The 15,745-nt window shown below is 52.2% G+C and overlaps 1 protein-coding gene across 5 annotated transcripts; it reads right to left on the bottom strand.

The window, feature by feature from the left end:
* Nucleotides 1-1,095: 1,095 nt before the first annotated feature.
* ALOX15B (arachidonate 15-lipoxygenase type B) lies at nt 1,096-11,040 on the bottom strand. 5 transcript variants are annotated; one of them, XM_001111890.5, is made up of 14 exons: nt 10,774-11,037; nt 10,469-10,688; nt 10,092-10,173; nt 7,651-7,773; nt 7,258-7,361; nt 5,206-5,378; nt 4,823-4,969; nt 4,520-4,723; nt 3,462-3,548; nt 3,140-3,309; nt 2,846-2,967; nt 2,562-2,662; nt 2,316-2,486; nt 1,096-1,846 (listed from the first exon to the last, which is right to left on the bottom strand). In XM_001111890.5, exons 1-14 carry the CDS (start codon nt 10,918-10,920, stop codon nt 1,667-1,669), a joined length of 2,031 nt encoding a protein of 676 aa, XP_001111890.3. In that variant the 5' UTR covers nt 10,921-11,037; the 3' UTR covers nt 1,096-1,666. The 5 variants fall into 5 exon arrangements, 4 of the variants coding, with proteins under 4 accessions (XP_001111890.3, XP_077826379.1, XP_077826381.1 ...); XR_013406068.1 differs by having other exon boundaries at nt 1,706-1,846; nt 2,566-2,662; nt 10,774-11,040; XM_077970253.1 differs by lacking the exon at nt 3,462-3,548 and having other exon boundaries at nt 10,774-11,038.
* Between the last annotated feature and the right edge of the window lie 4,705 nt (nt 11,041-15,745).

Here is a 15,745-nt window from a genome sequence, read left to right as displayed (position 1 = left end):
AAAAAAGCAAAGGCCATTTTAAAATTTGGAGAGTGCTGGTCAGGTATTTTGCAGAACGCCCCTCAATTTGGGTTTGTCTGCATTTTTCTCATTATTAGACTATAGTTATGAGTTTCTAGAAGAAACCACAGAGGTGAGGTGCTCTTCTGACAACATTAGAGCAAAGCAACATGGTATCAGCAAGTTCACCTGGATCTTTTATTTACTTATTTATTTATTTAGAGACAGAGTCTCTCTCTGTTGCTCAGGCTGGAATACAGCAGCACGATCTCAGCTCACTGCAACCTCTGCCTCTGGGGTTCAAGCGATTCTCCTGCCTCAGCCTCCTGAATGGCTGGGATTACAGGCACCTGCTACCAAGCCTGGCTAGTTTTTTTGTACTTTTAGTAGAGATGGGGTTTTGCCACGTTGGCCAGGCTGGTCTTTAACTCCTGGCCTCAAGTGATTCACCTGCCTCAGCCTCCCAAAGTGCTGGGAATACAGGTGTGAGCCACCACGCCAAGACTCACCTGGATTATTTGATTAAGGTGATGTCTACCAGGTGTCTCCACTGGAGTTTTTTTTTTTTTTTTAAAGGATACTTTTTTACCGTAACGGATGCTCACTGAATATGAGCCAGAAAAAAAAACAGAATGAAAGAATGTGTATGAAATGTTGTAATTCCATCAGTGAAGATGAAATCTAAGCAAAGTATGACTAGAGATATGATAATGTTTTCTGATTCTCTGGAAACGGAACCTGCTTTATAATGTACAAGTCTTTAATTTTAGGGGATGTTTTTAAGAAAGCATACATAGGCACTGCCTGCGCCGACTGGGCAGTGCGTCCTCATTCTGCCTGTTCTGCCTGGCTCCCAGTGACCCTTTTTCAGTGTTTTATTCATTTTAAAGCTGAGACAGTAGGTCACAATCAACCTCTTGGGCATTTTTTGTTTTCGTTTTTGTTTTTCTGAGATGGAGTCTCACTCTGTCACCCAGGCTGGAGTGCAGTGGCATGATCTGGTCTCACTGCAACCTCCACCTCCCAGGTTCAAGTGATTCTTCTGTCTCAGCCTCTTTAGTAGTTAGGACTACAGCCACACACCACCACGCCCAATTAGTTTTTTAATTTTTATTTTTTGGTAGAGCTGGAGTCTTGCTATGTTGTCCAGGCTGGACTTGAACTTCTGACCTCAAGTGATTCTCCTGCCTCCATCTCCCAAAGTGCTGGGATTGCAGGCATGAGCCACTGTGCTCGGCCTCTTTGGCAGCCACTTTTTGGTGACTGTCCTTGAGTTGGGTAACCATAAGGTCCAGTCAGTGGAGGCTAGTGGGCCCACGGGCAGGATTATATGCCTCCCCCCATGGCTGTAAAATGCCAAACAAAACCAACTAGCAAAACCCTCAAGGTGGGCTCTGCAGGCATTTTGAGGCTTAGAGCCTCCAAAAGGCTCAGTGGTTCTGTCCTGAGACTCTGTTATTGGTGGGTTTTTTGCTTTCTGTGTTTTGATTTTGTTTGTGTTTTTTTTTGTGTGTGTATGGTGGTGGGGGTGAGTTACACAGAGTCTGGTTGTCCCAGGAGAGGCACATGGAGGCCTGTTTTTCCCAGGAGTCCTTTTCTCTGGGTCCAGTTATCCTAGAGCGATGTGGTCAAAGGGATGTTATCTGGGCCTGTGTTCCCCTGGGATTTAGATGGAGACGCTGTTCTCGATGAGGGGAGGGTCTAGGTAGGTGTAGGGCAGCACCAGGCCCCGGTTCCGCTCCTGGATGGCCCCCGAGATCTGGGCCAGGTGGCTCTGGAAGGCAGCGATGCTCCGCCGAGGGGCCTCCTCTGTGAAGTGCTCATCCGGATAGGTGCCCAGGGGCCTCTGGGGACCCACCACAGGCTGGGTGAGGGGGCTGCTGAGGTCCTGCATCCCAGACTCCCTGTCCCCACTATCTGAGCAGCTGCAACTTGCCTTAGCCAGCTCTGGCCCTAGCCCCCAAGCATGGGACCTGAAGTAGCCCTCGATGGGGCCTGATCCATGTCCCTCCTCTTAAACAGATAGCCACGTAAAGCTTATCTGCAGGAAGCTTGCGGGGAATGAAAGCTCAATTCGGAATTTGCAAGGAGCATAATTACACATTCCCCTTGCCACTGAGAATGGCTCTGCATCATCGCATTTTGCCATTTGACCATCGCTGTGAAATGTCCAAGGCTCGTGTGTCCCACTGGAGGGTCAGTGGGGCAAGGGGACCTGCGCCCTGATGGCAGGGTTGAGTCTGGGCCAGCAGGGTAAACATCACACCTTCCCTTACCCCAGTGCGGCCCAGCCTGGCCCCCAGCCCCACACTCACTCGGTCTCCAGGCTCCTTGCTCAGCAACCAGAGAGCAAGGATGACATCACATGTGGCATTGACGGGTGGGAGGGTGGCTATGAAGCCCTCACGTGTTGCCAGGCCTTTGGAAGTGGGTGGTGGCAGCTGCATGCTGGGTGGCAGGTTGGGCATCCAAGCACAGGCGTCAAACTGAAGGCCGAGAGGGCAGAATGAGGCGGAGGAGCTGGGTCACCTCCAGCCTGCCACCCCAGGCGCTGGCCTCACCTGCCCTGCACTGACGGCCGCATGCTTGGCTGAGCAGTTGAATATCACCATGGTGACATACTGCACCAGGGCTTCCCGGGTCTCCAGTGAGGAGGGTATACCTGCGAGGAGAGCTGGGCTGGGATGGGGCTTCCAGGGGCCTGAGGACCCTGCTGCGGAGGCTTGAGGGTGAGCCTTGAGGGTGGGGAACACGCGGATGGGGTCACTCAAATGCGCAATCTGCAGGGGGTGGGGGACACAGGGACAGGGTCACTCAAATGCGCCTAGGGCTGAGTTCTCCATACCTGAGCTCCCCTGGTTTAGAAAACCTTTGGAGAAGATCTCTCTGACCCAGGCCTGGAGCTCTCTGTCATCTTGGACAGACTCATCGTTTGGGTAGTAGATACCGATGATTTCAGAGACAAAGCTGCAACGCACCCAGGTTCAGGCCCAGCCTCCAACCCCAACCCACTCTGAGGAATGCCTCTGCTTAGTGTCCGGCCCTCCTCCTCAACGTGAGCCTCCCTGGGGCCTCAGTCTCCTTCTCTGTCTTCCCGTGTCCCTGACCAGCCCTCGGCTCTCCAGGGACGGCCCCTCACCGTTCCACTGCACCCCAGATCTGCATCCCATCATCACGGTAGTAGTAGCCTGGGATGTCTTCAACTCCTCGGGTCCGGATATCCTCAGGCAGACACAGGAGAGAATAGTTCAGCTGCTTCATGTTCCTCTGTATCAACTCAGAGAAGCCCTCGATGCCGACGCCTGTGGACTGACGGACAGGACTCTTGGGTCCTGCAGACCTTGCTCCAGAAGCAGGAGGTAGCACTGGTGTCGGGGAGACAGGCCACTGCTACCCCAGGACCTCAAATTCCTCACATTGAAGGAGTGGCCTGCCCACTCCCACCCCAACACAGCTCTCACCCTGTCCACCACCTGGCCCGGCACGATTAGCAGCTCCCGGGCGAGCATGTTGATGTGCAGCGTGTACCGGGTGTGCGGGATCAGCAGCTGCGTGGCAGGAACAGCAGAGCTGGGGGAGGCCTGGGTCTTTCTGGCCCCGGATCTTCCCCCACAAAGGCACCAGCCCTGCAAGTCACTTGGAAAGAAGCAACAGGAATGAGAGGAGGCAGCCTGGGACAGGGGTCTGAGCCCTGGAGTTCCTGCTGGGCTCCACCAGCAGCTTGTTCTGGGAGCTCAGGTGTGCTCCTTCCTCTCCCTGAGCCTCAGGTCATTTTGTCAAATGCTGGTGCGGATGTGGCTGAGCCCTGTGTCTTCTGCCTCTGGCATCCTGTGATTTCCTAGCCCCTGGGCGGGGAAGGCACTAGGAAAACCAGGGCCTGTGGGCCTGGCAAGGTGGAGCCGTCCACCAGAGCCCACCTCTGAGTGCCAGGCCCCAGAAGCTGCAGATAGTCAGAAACAACCAGATAGGATGTAAGAGCACAGAGTAGGGCCCACATCCGGGACCCAGGAGACGTCTAGAAGGATCAGAGTATTTGAGCGGCGGCTGTGGGTGAACCCTGGGAGGGAGCCATCCTGCCCTTCGCAGAGGAGATGCCTCGAATCCATGCCGCCTGAAAGTTAGCAGGGTCTAGGAAACCTATAGAACCCACCCTAGAGCACAGGGGCCTCCCACCCAGCCCTCCCCCATCCCAGAACTATCTGCGGAAAACCTATCAGTCTCTCAAAGCCGTGTTCACACTTTGGCACCTGCCACCCCCAGGTCCTTCCCTTCCTAAGATTTGGGCTTCTGTGATGGCTGCTGATGCCATCTGATCTCCCTGAAGAAGGGAGCCTCTCCGGGGTGCCTCATTTATCTTACTCAGGGCCTGCTGGAGAGCAGGCTCCCGGGGGAGTTGTGGTGAAGCGGACGGGGGAGCCCTGCAGCCCAGCTTGCACGGTTATGGCCATGTGAGGAAAGGCTGCTTAGAAGAGGTACAGAGGCATGGGCACAGGCCGGGCCACCTTGTCAAGCCACTGACCTTGAAGAGAGGGTGGCAGTGGGGCAGCTGGCGCAGGGTAGCCAGGGTGAAGACCTCAGGCAGCAGGTGTGAGTGCAGCAGGTGTGTGAGGGCCTCATGGAAGGAGAACTCGGCATTGCGCACCCAGGTCTTGGCCAGTAACCAGTCCCACTTGTCGTCAGTGGGCAGGAAGATGGGGCTGTGGGGGCCGGGGGACTGGCTGAGCTGGGGGGAGGCAGGTGGGGAGAGAGACAGCCATGAGTGTCTGCCAATCATTCAGTCTGACCCTCCTCGCCCCTGCCCTGCCCCTGCCTGACTGCAGACCTGGATGGCGAGAGGCAGCAGCGGCCCGCAGCCCGGGCTCTGGTATAGCAGGGTCATTGGGGCCGCAGAGAACTGGGGCTTCCCATTAATGACATTGGTATGGATGCCGGAGAGGATGCCGTGATCCACCAAGAACAGGGAGCCCTTCTGCAGAATAAAGGACAGCTGGGGCTACCACCTGGTTTTCTAAAGGAAGGGGGTGGGGTGGTAGAAGGGAGAGGATTCAGGGCTGGGAGAGGAGTGTGTTTCGGGAGAGTGTGCTTGGCACGCAGAACACAGTAGGTCCCTAACAAATGTGAGTGCGTCCCTCTGTCTCCAATAGGGGAAGGGTGTGAAGGCACTGAGATGGGACTGTGAAGAGCCTGGATCCCTGCACCCCTCACCTCTAGTTCAGCCTGCAGGCTGGTCCCAGGGCCCAACACTGAGGCCACCATGGCATCAGTGACGGGGAAATTCTTTGGGAGGTAGTGACAGCGGCGGATCAGGACAGGGTTGAGACCATTCAGGAACTGGGAGGCGAAGAAGGCATCCTCCTGCCAGTGCTCAAATGCGTGCTCTGCAGGGGGTGGGGGACACGGGGACGGGGTCACCCCAGCTCCCACAGGCCTCTGCCTAACCTTCACAGTGGGTCCTCGGGATTACCTCCCCTGCCCCTTGTCCTCAGTCACTGCCTCCTCATCCAACAGCACATCAGAGTCCCCAGCCCATCCATCCCAGTGTCTGCCTAACACCCGCCCTGGATAACTCAAATGCAACATGTTGGAGACCAAATACAGATTCTTCCTACAGCTCAGGTTGGTCCCATTGCCTGATATTTGGGAAATGGCAGATCCATCCCCACCCGGTTGCCTACAGAGGAGACTGGGGACCTCTTTTTTTCTTTTCTTCTTTCCCCTTTTCTTTCCTTTCTTTCTTTTTTTTTTTTCCCAAGATAGGCTGTGTTGCTGGGTTGCCCAAGCTGGAGTCCAGTGGTGCGACCTCGGCTCACTGCAACCTCTGCCTCCTGGGTTCAAGCGATCCTCCTGCCTCAGCCTCCCAAGTAGCTGGGATTACAAGCACACACCAGCATGCCTGGCTAATTTTTGTATTTTTGGTAGAGACAGGGTTTCTCCATGTTGCTCAGACTGGTGTTGAACTCCTGGGCTCAAGTGATCCATCTGCCTCGGCTTCCTCCCTCCGTCCCTCCCTCCCTCCCTTCCTTCTTTCCTCCTTCTTCTCTCTCTCTTTCTCTCTTTGCAGGGTCTCACTCTCTTGCTCGGCTGGAGTGCAGTGGGGCTATCTCGGCTTAGTGCAACCTCCATCTCCCAGGCTTAAGCAATTCTCAGGCCTCAGCCTCTTGAGTAGTAGCTGGGACCACAGGCACGTGCCATCACATCCAGCTAATTTTTGTATTTTTAGTAGAGATGGGGATTTGCCATGTTGGCCATCCTGGTCTCAAACTCCTGACCTCATGCAACCCACCTACCTGGGCCTTCCAAGTGCCGGGATTACAGGTGTGAGCCACCACGCCCAGCTGGAGCCTGGGGACCTCTCTTGTCAGCACCTCCAACCTATCATATCCCATTGATTCTCCATCCTGAGTACCTCAGTCCACCCGTCCACTCCAATGCATTGTCACTGCCTTGCTGAGGCCACCGTCCTCTGGTGACCACAGCCAGAGCCTCATAGCAGATTCTCATAGCCTCTTGCCCCCCCCCCCCAGTAACTCCCCCCGAGCAGTGCATAGTGACCACATTATTCCCCTGCTGGTAACCAATCAAGCACTGGGCTGAGGAAAGACCCAAGTCCTGCCGTGGCCGACACAGTCCTGTGCGACCCCTGTGCACCTTCCTGCTCCTTCTCTCACCCTCCTTCTCTTGCTCATTGCACTTTGATCACAATGGTGTTTTCTTTCCTCTGAAGATGGCTGATCCTTTTGTCTTCAGGGCCTTCACACTCACTGTTCCCCGAACTGCTCTCTGCCCCCACAGCCCATCCTTGGCACTGCTAAGGCCTACTCAACTTCGGGGTCTCAGCATAGTTCACCCCCTTAGGAGAGCTTTCCTGGGGCCCTCTCCAGGGTACGGCAGGTGCCCCCCTTTACACACCCACTGGATCCAATGAGCATGTTTCACAGTGTAACGAATTATTTGATTTTGAGTCTAATTAACACCAACTGGCCTGCTCAACTGTGAGCCCGTGAAGAACCATGCATCCCCTAACCCGGTGTCTGATATGTAGCAGCTCAACAAATGTCTGTTGGATTAGAAGGTGTTAGAAGGTCAGGGGTCCCCTCCGTCCATATTCTCTTTTGTCTCTGTGGGGAAAAGTAAGGTCTAGCAAGGGCCTGCTCAGGGTTACATAGCAAATTGGTGCTTGGTTTTCTGACACTGTGGACAGCTACAGGAGTTGATGCCCCAGGAAAGAGGTCAGGATCCCTGGCCCAAGCTCCTCACCAGCTGCTGGCGTCTTCCGGAAGTTGAAGATCCTTTTCATCTCATTCAGACTCCTCCAGAGCCCCTTGCGGTCCAGCAACCCCTTGATTTTCATCTCTGCAAACCTGCCAGGGGATGTGAGGGGTGGGGAGTGGGCAGGAGGCCCTGGGAGACTCTTCCCTGTCAGCCAGCCTTATGCCTCTTGGGATCCTGAACCAGCCTTTGGGCCTAAGATAGTCACCGCCCCTAAGGTAGCTGTTGCTCTGGGGGATTGGCAGTGGCTAGGAGGCTGTTTCCTGGATAGGACTATGTGACTCATATCACTGAGGGTGGTGGAACTGACTAGGGGAGGGCAGAAGGCAGGGGTCATAGGGCATCTGAGGCCTAGGGGCAGGGCAGGGTGGGCATCCTCACGCAGAGCCAGCCTGTAGATAAAAGTTAGCATTCTTGGCTGTGGAGTATTTGATATTGAGGTCCAAGTCTTTCACTGTCCTTTTATCCAGGCAATGAGGCCAGCCTGGGTTGTAAGCCTTCCACCTGGAGGGTAGAGAGGGAAAGTGGTCAGCAAGAGGCCTCAGGGAGCCCCTTCACTAGGTTAGATGGAGTGGCAGTCCCCTTGGGTGCCCTGGTCAGAGCCAGACCCCTTCAGCCAAGGAGGGCCCTCCTGGCATCTGCCCCTCCATTCTACACGAGGCTGCGAGGGAGCTGCCATTTTCCCACAGTGAGCTGGCTCCCCTGGTCAAGGGTGATTGGTCCAGAGTTGATCACCTGACTAGAACTGCACCAATCCGAGTCCTTTCCAGGGAGTTTGAAATTGGGGCTGAGCCTGAGAGGTGGTCTCTCTCTGGATATGTGGATTACAGCAGTAAATACAGACTGTTAGCCATGGCCATTTTCCACTGGGTGGACAATTCCTGCCTGTGTTTCCGTAAGTGCCTCTGTGTCTGGCTGACAAACTCTTTTTTTCTGCGTGCTAGTTGGAGTTAGCTTTTGTTCTTACAACTATAGAAGTCCCGACTAACACAGATGCATCTTGTAGAGGGGAGATTATCCCGAGACAGGGGCTGCACGGAAGGTTTCAGTTGCCTTTGGTAGGCGTCCCATAGAGAGGCAATTCAGCCTCCACAGTTTAGGCTTAGGGGGAGCCGCCTAAGGCATCTCTAAATTCTATTCTCAAACAAGCAACACAGCCGAAGACCTTCCAGCAAAATGGTAAAACCATGGCTGTGCAAACTCGATGGCCCCTAGCCAGTCATCCTCTCACTCATTCATTCTTTGATTCATTCAAACCTTGCTTTTGGGTTTGAGCTTTCAACTTCAAAGAAAAATTTGCAATTAAAGTACACTGCCGCCAGGTGGTGGCCAAACCGTGCCTCTCAGACTTTAATCGCTCTCACCTAGAGATCTTGGTTAAATGCAGATTCTGATTTCTAACAAGCTCCCAGGCAATGCTGTTGCTATGGATCTGAGGCCTCACTGTACGTATTATAAGAGCCTAGAGTGTTGGAACAGAGTTAACTGAAAGACAGGAACAACAGCAAGAGCACACATTTGTGCAAGGCTTGGCAGCTGACTAGCTACATTCTTAACCATTTTCTCATTTGTTCCTCCTAACCCAAACGAGATTGGTATTCTTAGTTTCTTTTACAGAAGAAAATAAGAATCAAAGAGATGAAATAATTGGTCTAAGATCTCACAGCTCGTTCTGGCAGAGCCTAGGCTGACCCTGGGTCTCCACGGACACAGTAGACCTCAATGTCTATTCCCTCTCTTGGGGCTGCTGCTGGCAGATTTAGTGCAATGGCTTCCTTAGGGGTGGAATTCACAACACATGGAGAATCACCAGGAACCAAATGAGCCTGTGGCTGCTCTGATCCCAGAGACCAGGAATAAAAGCCTGCAGCCCAGGCTTTAGATGGCAGATGAGTTGGCCAGATCAAGATCTTTTGAAAGTCTGCTCTTGAGTGCAGTTCCGGGCTTTGTGCCAAGGGAATCCTCACTAGCGGCTCCAACTCCTCTGCAATCTCCAAGTCCCAGTTTTCCCCTGTGACCTCCAATGCTGAGCCCAGAGCACAGAAAGAGCCCCCATCTCACCCCTTGCTAGCCCTGGAGGGTGAGTTTCCTGGGGCTTGAGAGGTGTGTTTCTCCTCTGCTCAGATTTCTGGGAGGATACAACAAGATGATGCATGAAAAAGTCCCAGGACAAGGAAGACACCAGCAAAGGTAAGGCATTTAGAGGAGTTTTTCTTTTCCCTCCCTCCCTCCCTTCCTTCCTTTCATTCTTTTGTTCTTTCTTTCTGACCGAGTTTTACTCTGTTGCCCAGGCTGGAGTATAATGGCATGATCTCGGCTCACTGCAACCTCTGCCACCCAAGTTCAAGCTATTCTTCTGCCTCAGCCCCCCAAGTAGCTGAGATTACAGGTGCCTGCCACCATGCCCAGCTAATTGTTGTATTTTTAGTAGAGATGGGGTTTCGCCCTGTTGGCCAGGCTGGTCTCGAACTACAAACCTCAGGTGATCCGCCTGCCTCGGCCTCCCAAAGTGCTGAGATTACAGGTGTGAGCCACCACTGCACCTGGCCCTAGAGCAGTGTTTTTCAAACGTCAGTGGCCACCAGAGTCATCTGGAAGGCTTGTCAAAACAAAAATTCCCACTTTTCACCCTCAGTGTGTAGTAGTTTGGAGGTGGCCTGAGAATTTGCATTTCTATACGTTCCTGCAGATGCTGCTGGTCCCGGAGCAGCTTTGATAGGAGAGGTGGAGGCAGGGGCTTTTAATCTCTGTCATGACCAGGACACTCAAGCTGCCCCTCATCCCTTGGGCACCCCCTCCCCCAACAGTAACCCCCTCCTCACTGGTACATCTCCTGCCGGGCCTGCAGCTCCTCCTGGCGCTGTTGCTGGAGCAGGGGGTGGTGGTCTGCCCTGGACACCTTGGCTGTGGCAGAAGGGGAGTAGGTTGGGGCGGGGAGAGAAACTCCCCATCACTATCCCAGCCACACCGTCCCCATGATTGCTACCCTCTACCAGGTCCCCTCCTCCCATAAGTACAGTTTCTCCTACGCCAGGCTGCCACCTCGCCCTCCCCAAGGCCCCACTAGCCTCCCTCCTCTGCTGGCTATTCTGTGGCCACACCAGCTCACCTCTCCACTTCACCTGCCCTTCTCTCCAACCCCCAGTCCCCTACCCCTTCCTGTGCTCCCCCTGCAGCCCCAGCCTGGCCCGCCCCTCACCTGTCCCCTCCTGTAGCACCAGGCTCCCCGCCCCCTCCAGCCACTGGTAGCAGGGGAAGAGGAGGGGGCCGCCCCGCGGCGGTGTCAGCTGGAACCAGCGGCAGAACCAGGCGTCCGGGGCCAGGGGCCCGAGCAGGGGCAGCGCTGGGGGCGCCTTGTGCACGCGCAGCAGCAGCACTTGGCCCACGTCCTTCGGGAGCGTCACCTGGAAGTCCTCCTCCTGAGGGGAGGTTTTAGTATGCGTCAGGCCGGACCCTCCTGCTCGCCCCCTTCACCTCCACCCCTACCCACTCCCAGGCACTCACAGCGCCCGCAGTGAACTCCTTGCCGAGATTGTCCAGGGGCAGTGGGGGGCTCTCTTCCTGGGTCCCCACGATGCTGACAGACACTTTGTCCCATGTGCCAGCCCCGAAGGCCCTCCCGGTGGACACCCTGACCCTGAAATCGGCCATGGTGCCAGCCTAAGACCAGCTCTCTACTGCGCACAAGGCTGCAGAGCTGGGCTCACCCCTGGGACACGCCCCGCTCTACCCCTGATTATTGCCACTGACTCCAAGCCCGGTGGACTCCTCTAAAAACCACGTCCGCTTCTGGGCGGGGAGGGGCGGGGCGGAGAGGCTGGAACTTGCAACTAAGGTGGAGGTGGGCGGGGGATTGGCAGTGCTGGGAACAGGAGGGACTAAGAATACCCTGAGATTTCCGGAACGGGGCCTTTCAGTGATGGTGCCACGCCAGGGAGCCAGAGTTGGGACCCAGTTGGGGTGGGGGTAGATTTGTGCACAGCACCTCTGTTTGTTTTCCTTCTTAGCCTTAGAAGTCTATGGAGAAACATCACCCTCTTCCCACAACTCTTCTTGGGCCTACGTTCATTTTACTTATTTAGTTAGTTAGTTAGTTAGTTAGTTAGTTAGTTTTGAGACAGAGTCTCCCTCTGTCGCCAGGCTGGAGTGCAGTCTCGGCTCACTGGAACCTCCACCTCCTGGGTTCAAGCGATTCTCCTACCTCAGCCTCCCCAGTAGCTGAGACTACAGGTGAGCACCACCACGCCCAGCTAATTTTTGTATTTTTGGTAGAGACGGGGTTTCACCATGTAGGCTAGGATGGTCTTGATCTTTTGACCTTGTGATCCGCCTGCCTCAGCCTCCCAAAGTGCTGGGATTACCAGCATGAGCCACCGCGCCTGGCCCACATTCATTATTTTATTTCATTCAATAACTAATGTTCAGAACTACCTCTGTGCCAGACGCTATGCTCACTGCAATGGATAAAGGCCCAGGCAAGACCTAGTGCTTGCTTTCATGGAGATTAAAAATCAAGGGCGAGGCCGGGCACAGTTGCTGGCCAACATGGTGAAACCCCGTCTCTACTAAAAATACAAAAAACTTAGCCAAGCATTGTGGCGGGCATCTGTAATCCCAGCTACTAAGGAGGCTGAGGCAGGAGAATCGCTTGAACCCAGGAGTCGGAGTTTTCAGTGAGCTGAAATTGTGCCATTGCACTCCAGCATGGGTGACAGAGCAAATCTCTGTCAAAAAAAAAAAAATGAAGTGTGAGAGAAAATAAGTAAACCAATACATAATTTCAGATGATAGTAAGTGCAATGAAGGAAATGAAACAGACTGATGTGAAGGAGTGAGAAGCAGAGGTGGGAAAGGAGGCCCTCAGAGGCTCAGAGGAGGTGAAAGGATCTGTCCTGGGAAGAGAGTTTTGTGCAGAGGAAACTGTTCCTGCAGAGGCCCTGCAGTTAGGAAAAGTTTGGCTTGTTGGAGGAGGGAAAGGCAAGAGCACAGTGAGGGAGGGATTTGGGGAAGAGATGTCAAGGGGAAGTTACGGATTTGGGCTTTGGGGAAATAACAGATTTGGGGTTTTCGGTCTGGAAATGCTAAGTTTGAGATGACCATTAGACATCCAAGTGGAGAACTCACATATGGGCATAGAGCTCAGGACTCCAGGTGTGCATCTTCGAGTCACAAGCACACAGGTGCGTCTATACCACAGGCTGGTGGAGATCACTAGGCAGAGAATATCCTATAAGTGGAGAGGAGAAGAGGCACGAGCTGTGCTCTAAGGCCCTCTGATATTTGGAAGTCATGCAAAGGAGTGGAAGCAGCAAAGATCAGTCAATGAGGTAGGAGGAGAACGATGCTGATAGACACTTTGTGCCATTGTGTCTGTCACAGTGTTTCATGAAGGCCAACTGAAGTGAGAGTGACTTATCATATGGTATATATACACAATGGAATACTATGCAGCCATAAAAAAGAATGAGATCGTGGCCAGGCGCAGTGTCTCACGCCTGTAATCCCAGCACTCTGGGAGGCTAAGGCAGGTGGATCACGAGGTCAGGAGTTCGAGACCAGCCTGGCCAACATGGTGAAACCCCATCTCTATTAAAAATACAAAAGTAAGCTGGGCGTGGTGGCACCTGCTTGTAATTCCAGCTACTCAGGAGGCTGAGGCAGGAGAATCACTTGAACCCGGGAGGCAGAGGTTGCAGTGAGCTGAGATCGTGCCACTGCACTCCAGCCTGGGCAATAGAGCAAGACTTCGTCTCAAAAAAAAAAAAAAAAAAAAAGAACGAGATCGTGTCCTTTGCAGGAACATGGATGGAGCTGGCGGCCATTATCCCTAGCAAACTAACGCAGGAACAGAAAACCAGTATTGCATGTTTCAGTTCCTACTTTCAGTTCGTTAGGATATATACCAAGTGGTAGAATTGCTGGAGCATAAGGTAACTGTATGTTTAATTTTTTTTTTTTTTTTTTTTTGAGACTGAGTCTCGCTCTGTTGCCCAGGCTGGAGTGCAGTAGCATGATCTCCGCTCACTGCAACCTCTGCTTTCCGGGTGTAAGCAATTCTCCTGCCTCAGTCTCCTAAGTAGCTGGGATTACAGGCGCCTGCCACCTCGCCCAGCTAATTTTTGTATTTTTAGTAGAGATGGGGTTTCACCACATTGGCTGGGCTGATCTTGAACTCCTGACCTCAGGTGATCCACCCGCCTTGGCCACCAAAAGTGCTGGGATTACAGACGTGAGCCATCACACCCAGTCTATATGTTTAATGTTTTGAGGAACCACCATACTATTTTCCACAATCGATGCCACATTTTACATTCCTACCAGCAGTGCAGGAGGAGGGTTCTAGTTTGTCCACCAATGCTTGTTATTTTCTGTTTATTTGATAATAGACATTTTAATGGGCTTGAATTGGTATCTCATTGTGGTTTTGATCTTCATTTCCCTCATAATTGGTAATGTTAAGCATCTTTCCATGTGCTTGTTGGCCATTCATGTATCACCTTTGGAGCAATGTCTGTTAATGTCCTTTGCCCAAACCATCCATTCTTTTTTTGTTTTGTTTTGTTTTGTTTTGTTTTTTTGAGACGGAGTCTCGCTCTGTTGCCCAGGCTGGAGTGCAGTGGCGCGATCTCGGCTCACTGCAAGCTCCGCCTCCTGGGTTTACACCATTCTCCTGCCTCAGCCTCCTGAGTAGCTGGGACTACAGGCGCCCGCCACCGCGCCCGGCTAATTTTTTGTATTTTTAGTAGAGACGGGGTTTCACCGTGGTCTCGATCTCCTGACCTTGTGATCCGCCCGCCTCGGCCTCCCAAAGTGCTGGGATTACAGGCGTGAGCCACCGCGCCCGGCCCAAACCATCCATTCTTAATTCTTATCCATTGCTAGGTTGAATTTTAGATTTCTCGTGTGAATCATATGCAAGACCCACACGTTTTCAAATACGTCAAATGTTTTTATTTATAGATCACTCTCTTTTTTTCCTAAAGTAGTATTTATAGTACTTTTTTTATTCATGTATCTTCAAATGGTCAAGTTTTCTTTCATACATCCAAAATGTAGTGTGATGTTTTCTTATTCACCAAATGTTAGCTCTACTTGTAGTCTGGTTCCAAACTAATCAGCCTGCTTTTAAATTTTAAGACATTTATTGAAAAAAATTTTTTTTTTCTTTTTTCTTTTTTTGAGACGGAGTCTCGCTCTGTCGCCCATGCTGGAGTGCAGTGGCTCAATCTCGGCTCACTGCAACCTCTGCCTCACGGGTTCACACCATTCTCCTGCCTCAGCCTCCGAGTAGCTGAGACTACAGGTGCCTGCCACCACGCCCGGCTAATTTTTTGTATTTTTAGTGGAGACGGGATTTCACCGTGTTAGCCAGGATGGTCTCGATCTCCTGACCTCTTGATCTGCCCGCCTCGGCCTCCCAAGACATTTGTTGAAAATTGATAGGATCAAACCAAACTCAAGTGGTATAATTTTTGAACATTGGATTGTACATTATTGTAAGGGTACCACTAACCATTATTATAAATGATAAGTTAGTGATTATAGCTCCTTTTGTGATAATTAGATCACTCTCATAATACAAATCAATATTGCAGGTATCCATGTGCCCAAATCTGGTGAGTCTAGGAAAAAGTGAAAATGCTTTATTGTCTATTCATCCTAAAATAAATACATCCTTGGATACTTAGAAATTTCAGTGAATCTATTTTAAAGGAAACTTTGTGTAATTATCGTAAATCGAAAATTCATTTCATTTCCCATAATAGAAGGTAAGAATAAAGGAGAATGCAATGAAAACCGAACAGTGTAATTCAATTCCAGGTAGATTCCATTGCCTGCGGCCTGCTCCCTGTTCCAGAAGATTATCTAATGCTAAAGGGGTGCTCAAAACATATCAATACCAAATTGACACTTTCTCCCTGAAAAAGGGAATTGATTTGCGGTTTTATCTCAATTAAACCTGTGATCCTGCACCTCCAAGGACTTATCCTGGAGTAGCATTGCTCAACGTATGGCAAGCAGACGGCTGGCATCAGATGTCTTTGAATGCTTGTTAAAAATGTCAGTTCCGGGTCAGGTGCAGAGGCTCACACCTGTAATCCCAGCACTTTGGGAGGCAGAGGTGGGTGGATCACTTGAGGTCAGGGGTTCGAGACCAGCCTGGCCAACATGGCGAAACCCCATCTTTACTAAAAATACAAAAATTAGCTGGGTCTGGTCCCGGCTACTCAGGAGACTGAGGCAGGAGAATCACTTGAACCCAGGACACAGATTCCAGTGAGCCGAGATCATGCCACTGCACTCCAGCCTGGGTGGCAGAATGAGCAGAATGAGACTCTGTCTAAAAAAAAAAAAAAAAGAAAGAAAGCCAGTTCCCCAGCCCTGCCTCACACCAAGGAGGGAGACTCCCCAGAAGATTAGCCAGGGAATCTACATTTTACAGTAGGGTGATTCTTCTTTAGAACTGCTGCCCTTG

This window comes from Macaca mulatta, chromosome 16 (assembly GCF_049350105.2).
Source record: "Macaca mulatta isolate MMU2019108-1 chromosome 16, T2T-MMU8v2.0, whole genome shotgun sequence".
NCBI lineage: Eukaryota > Metazoa > Chordata > Mammalia > Primates > Cercopithecidae > Macaca > Macaca mulatta.
This window is presented reverse-complemented; position numbering and strand designations above follow the sequence as displayed.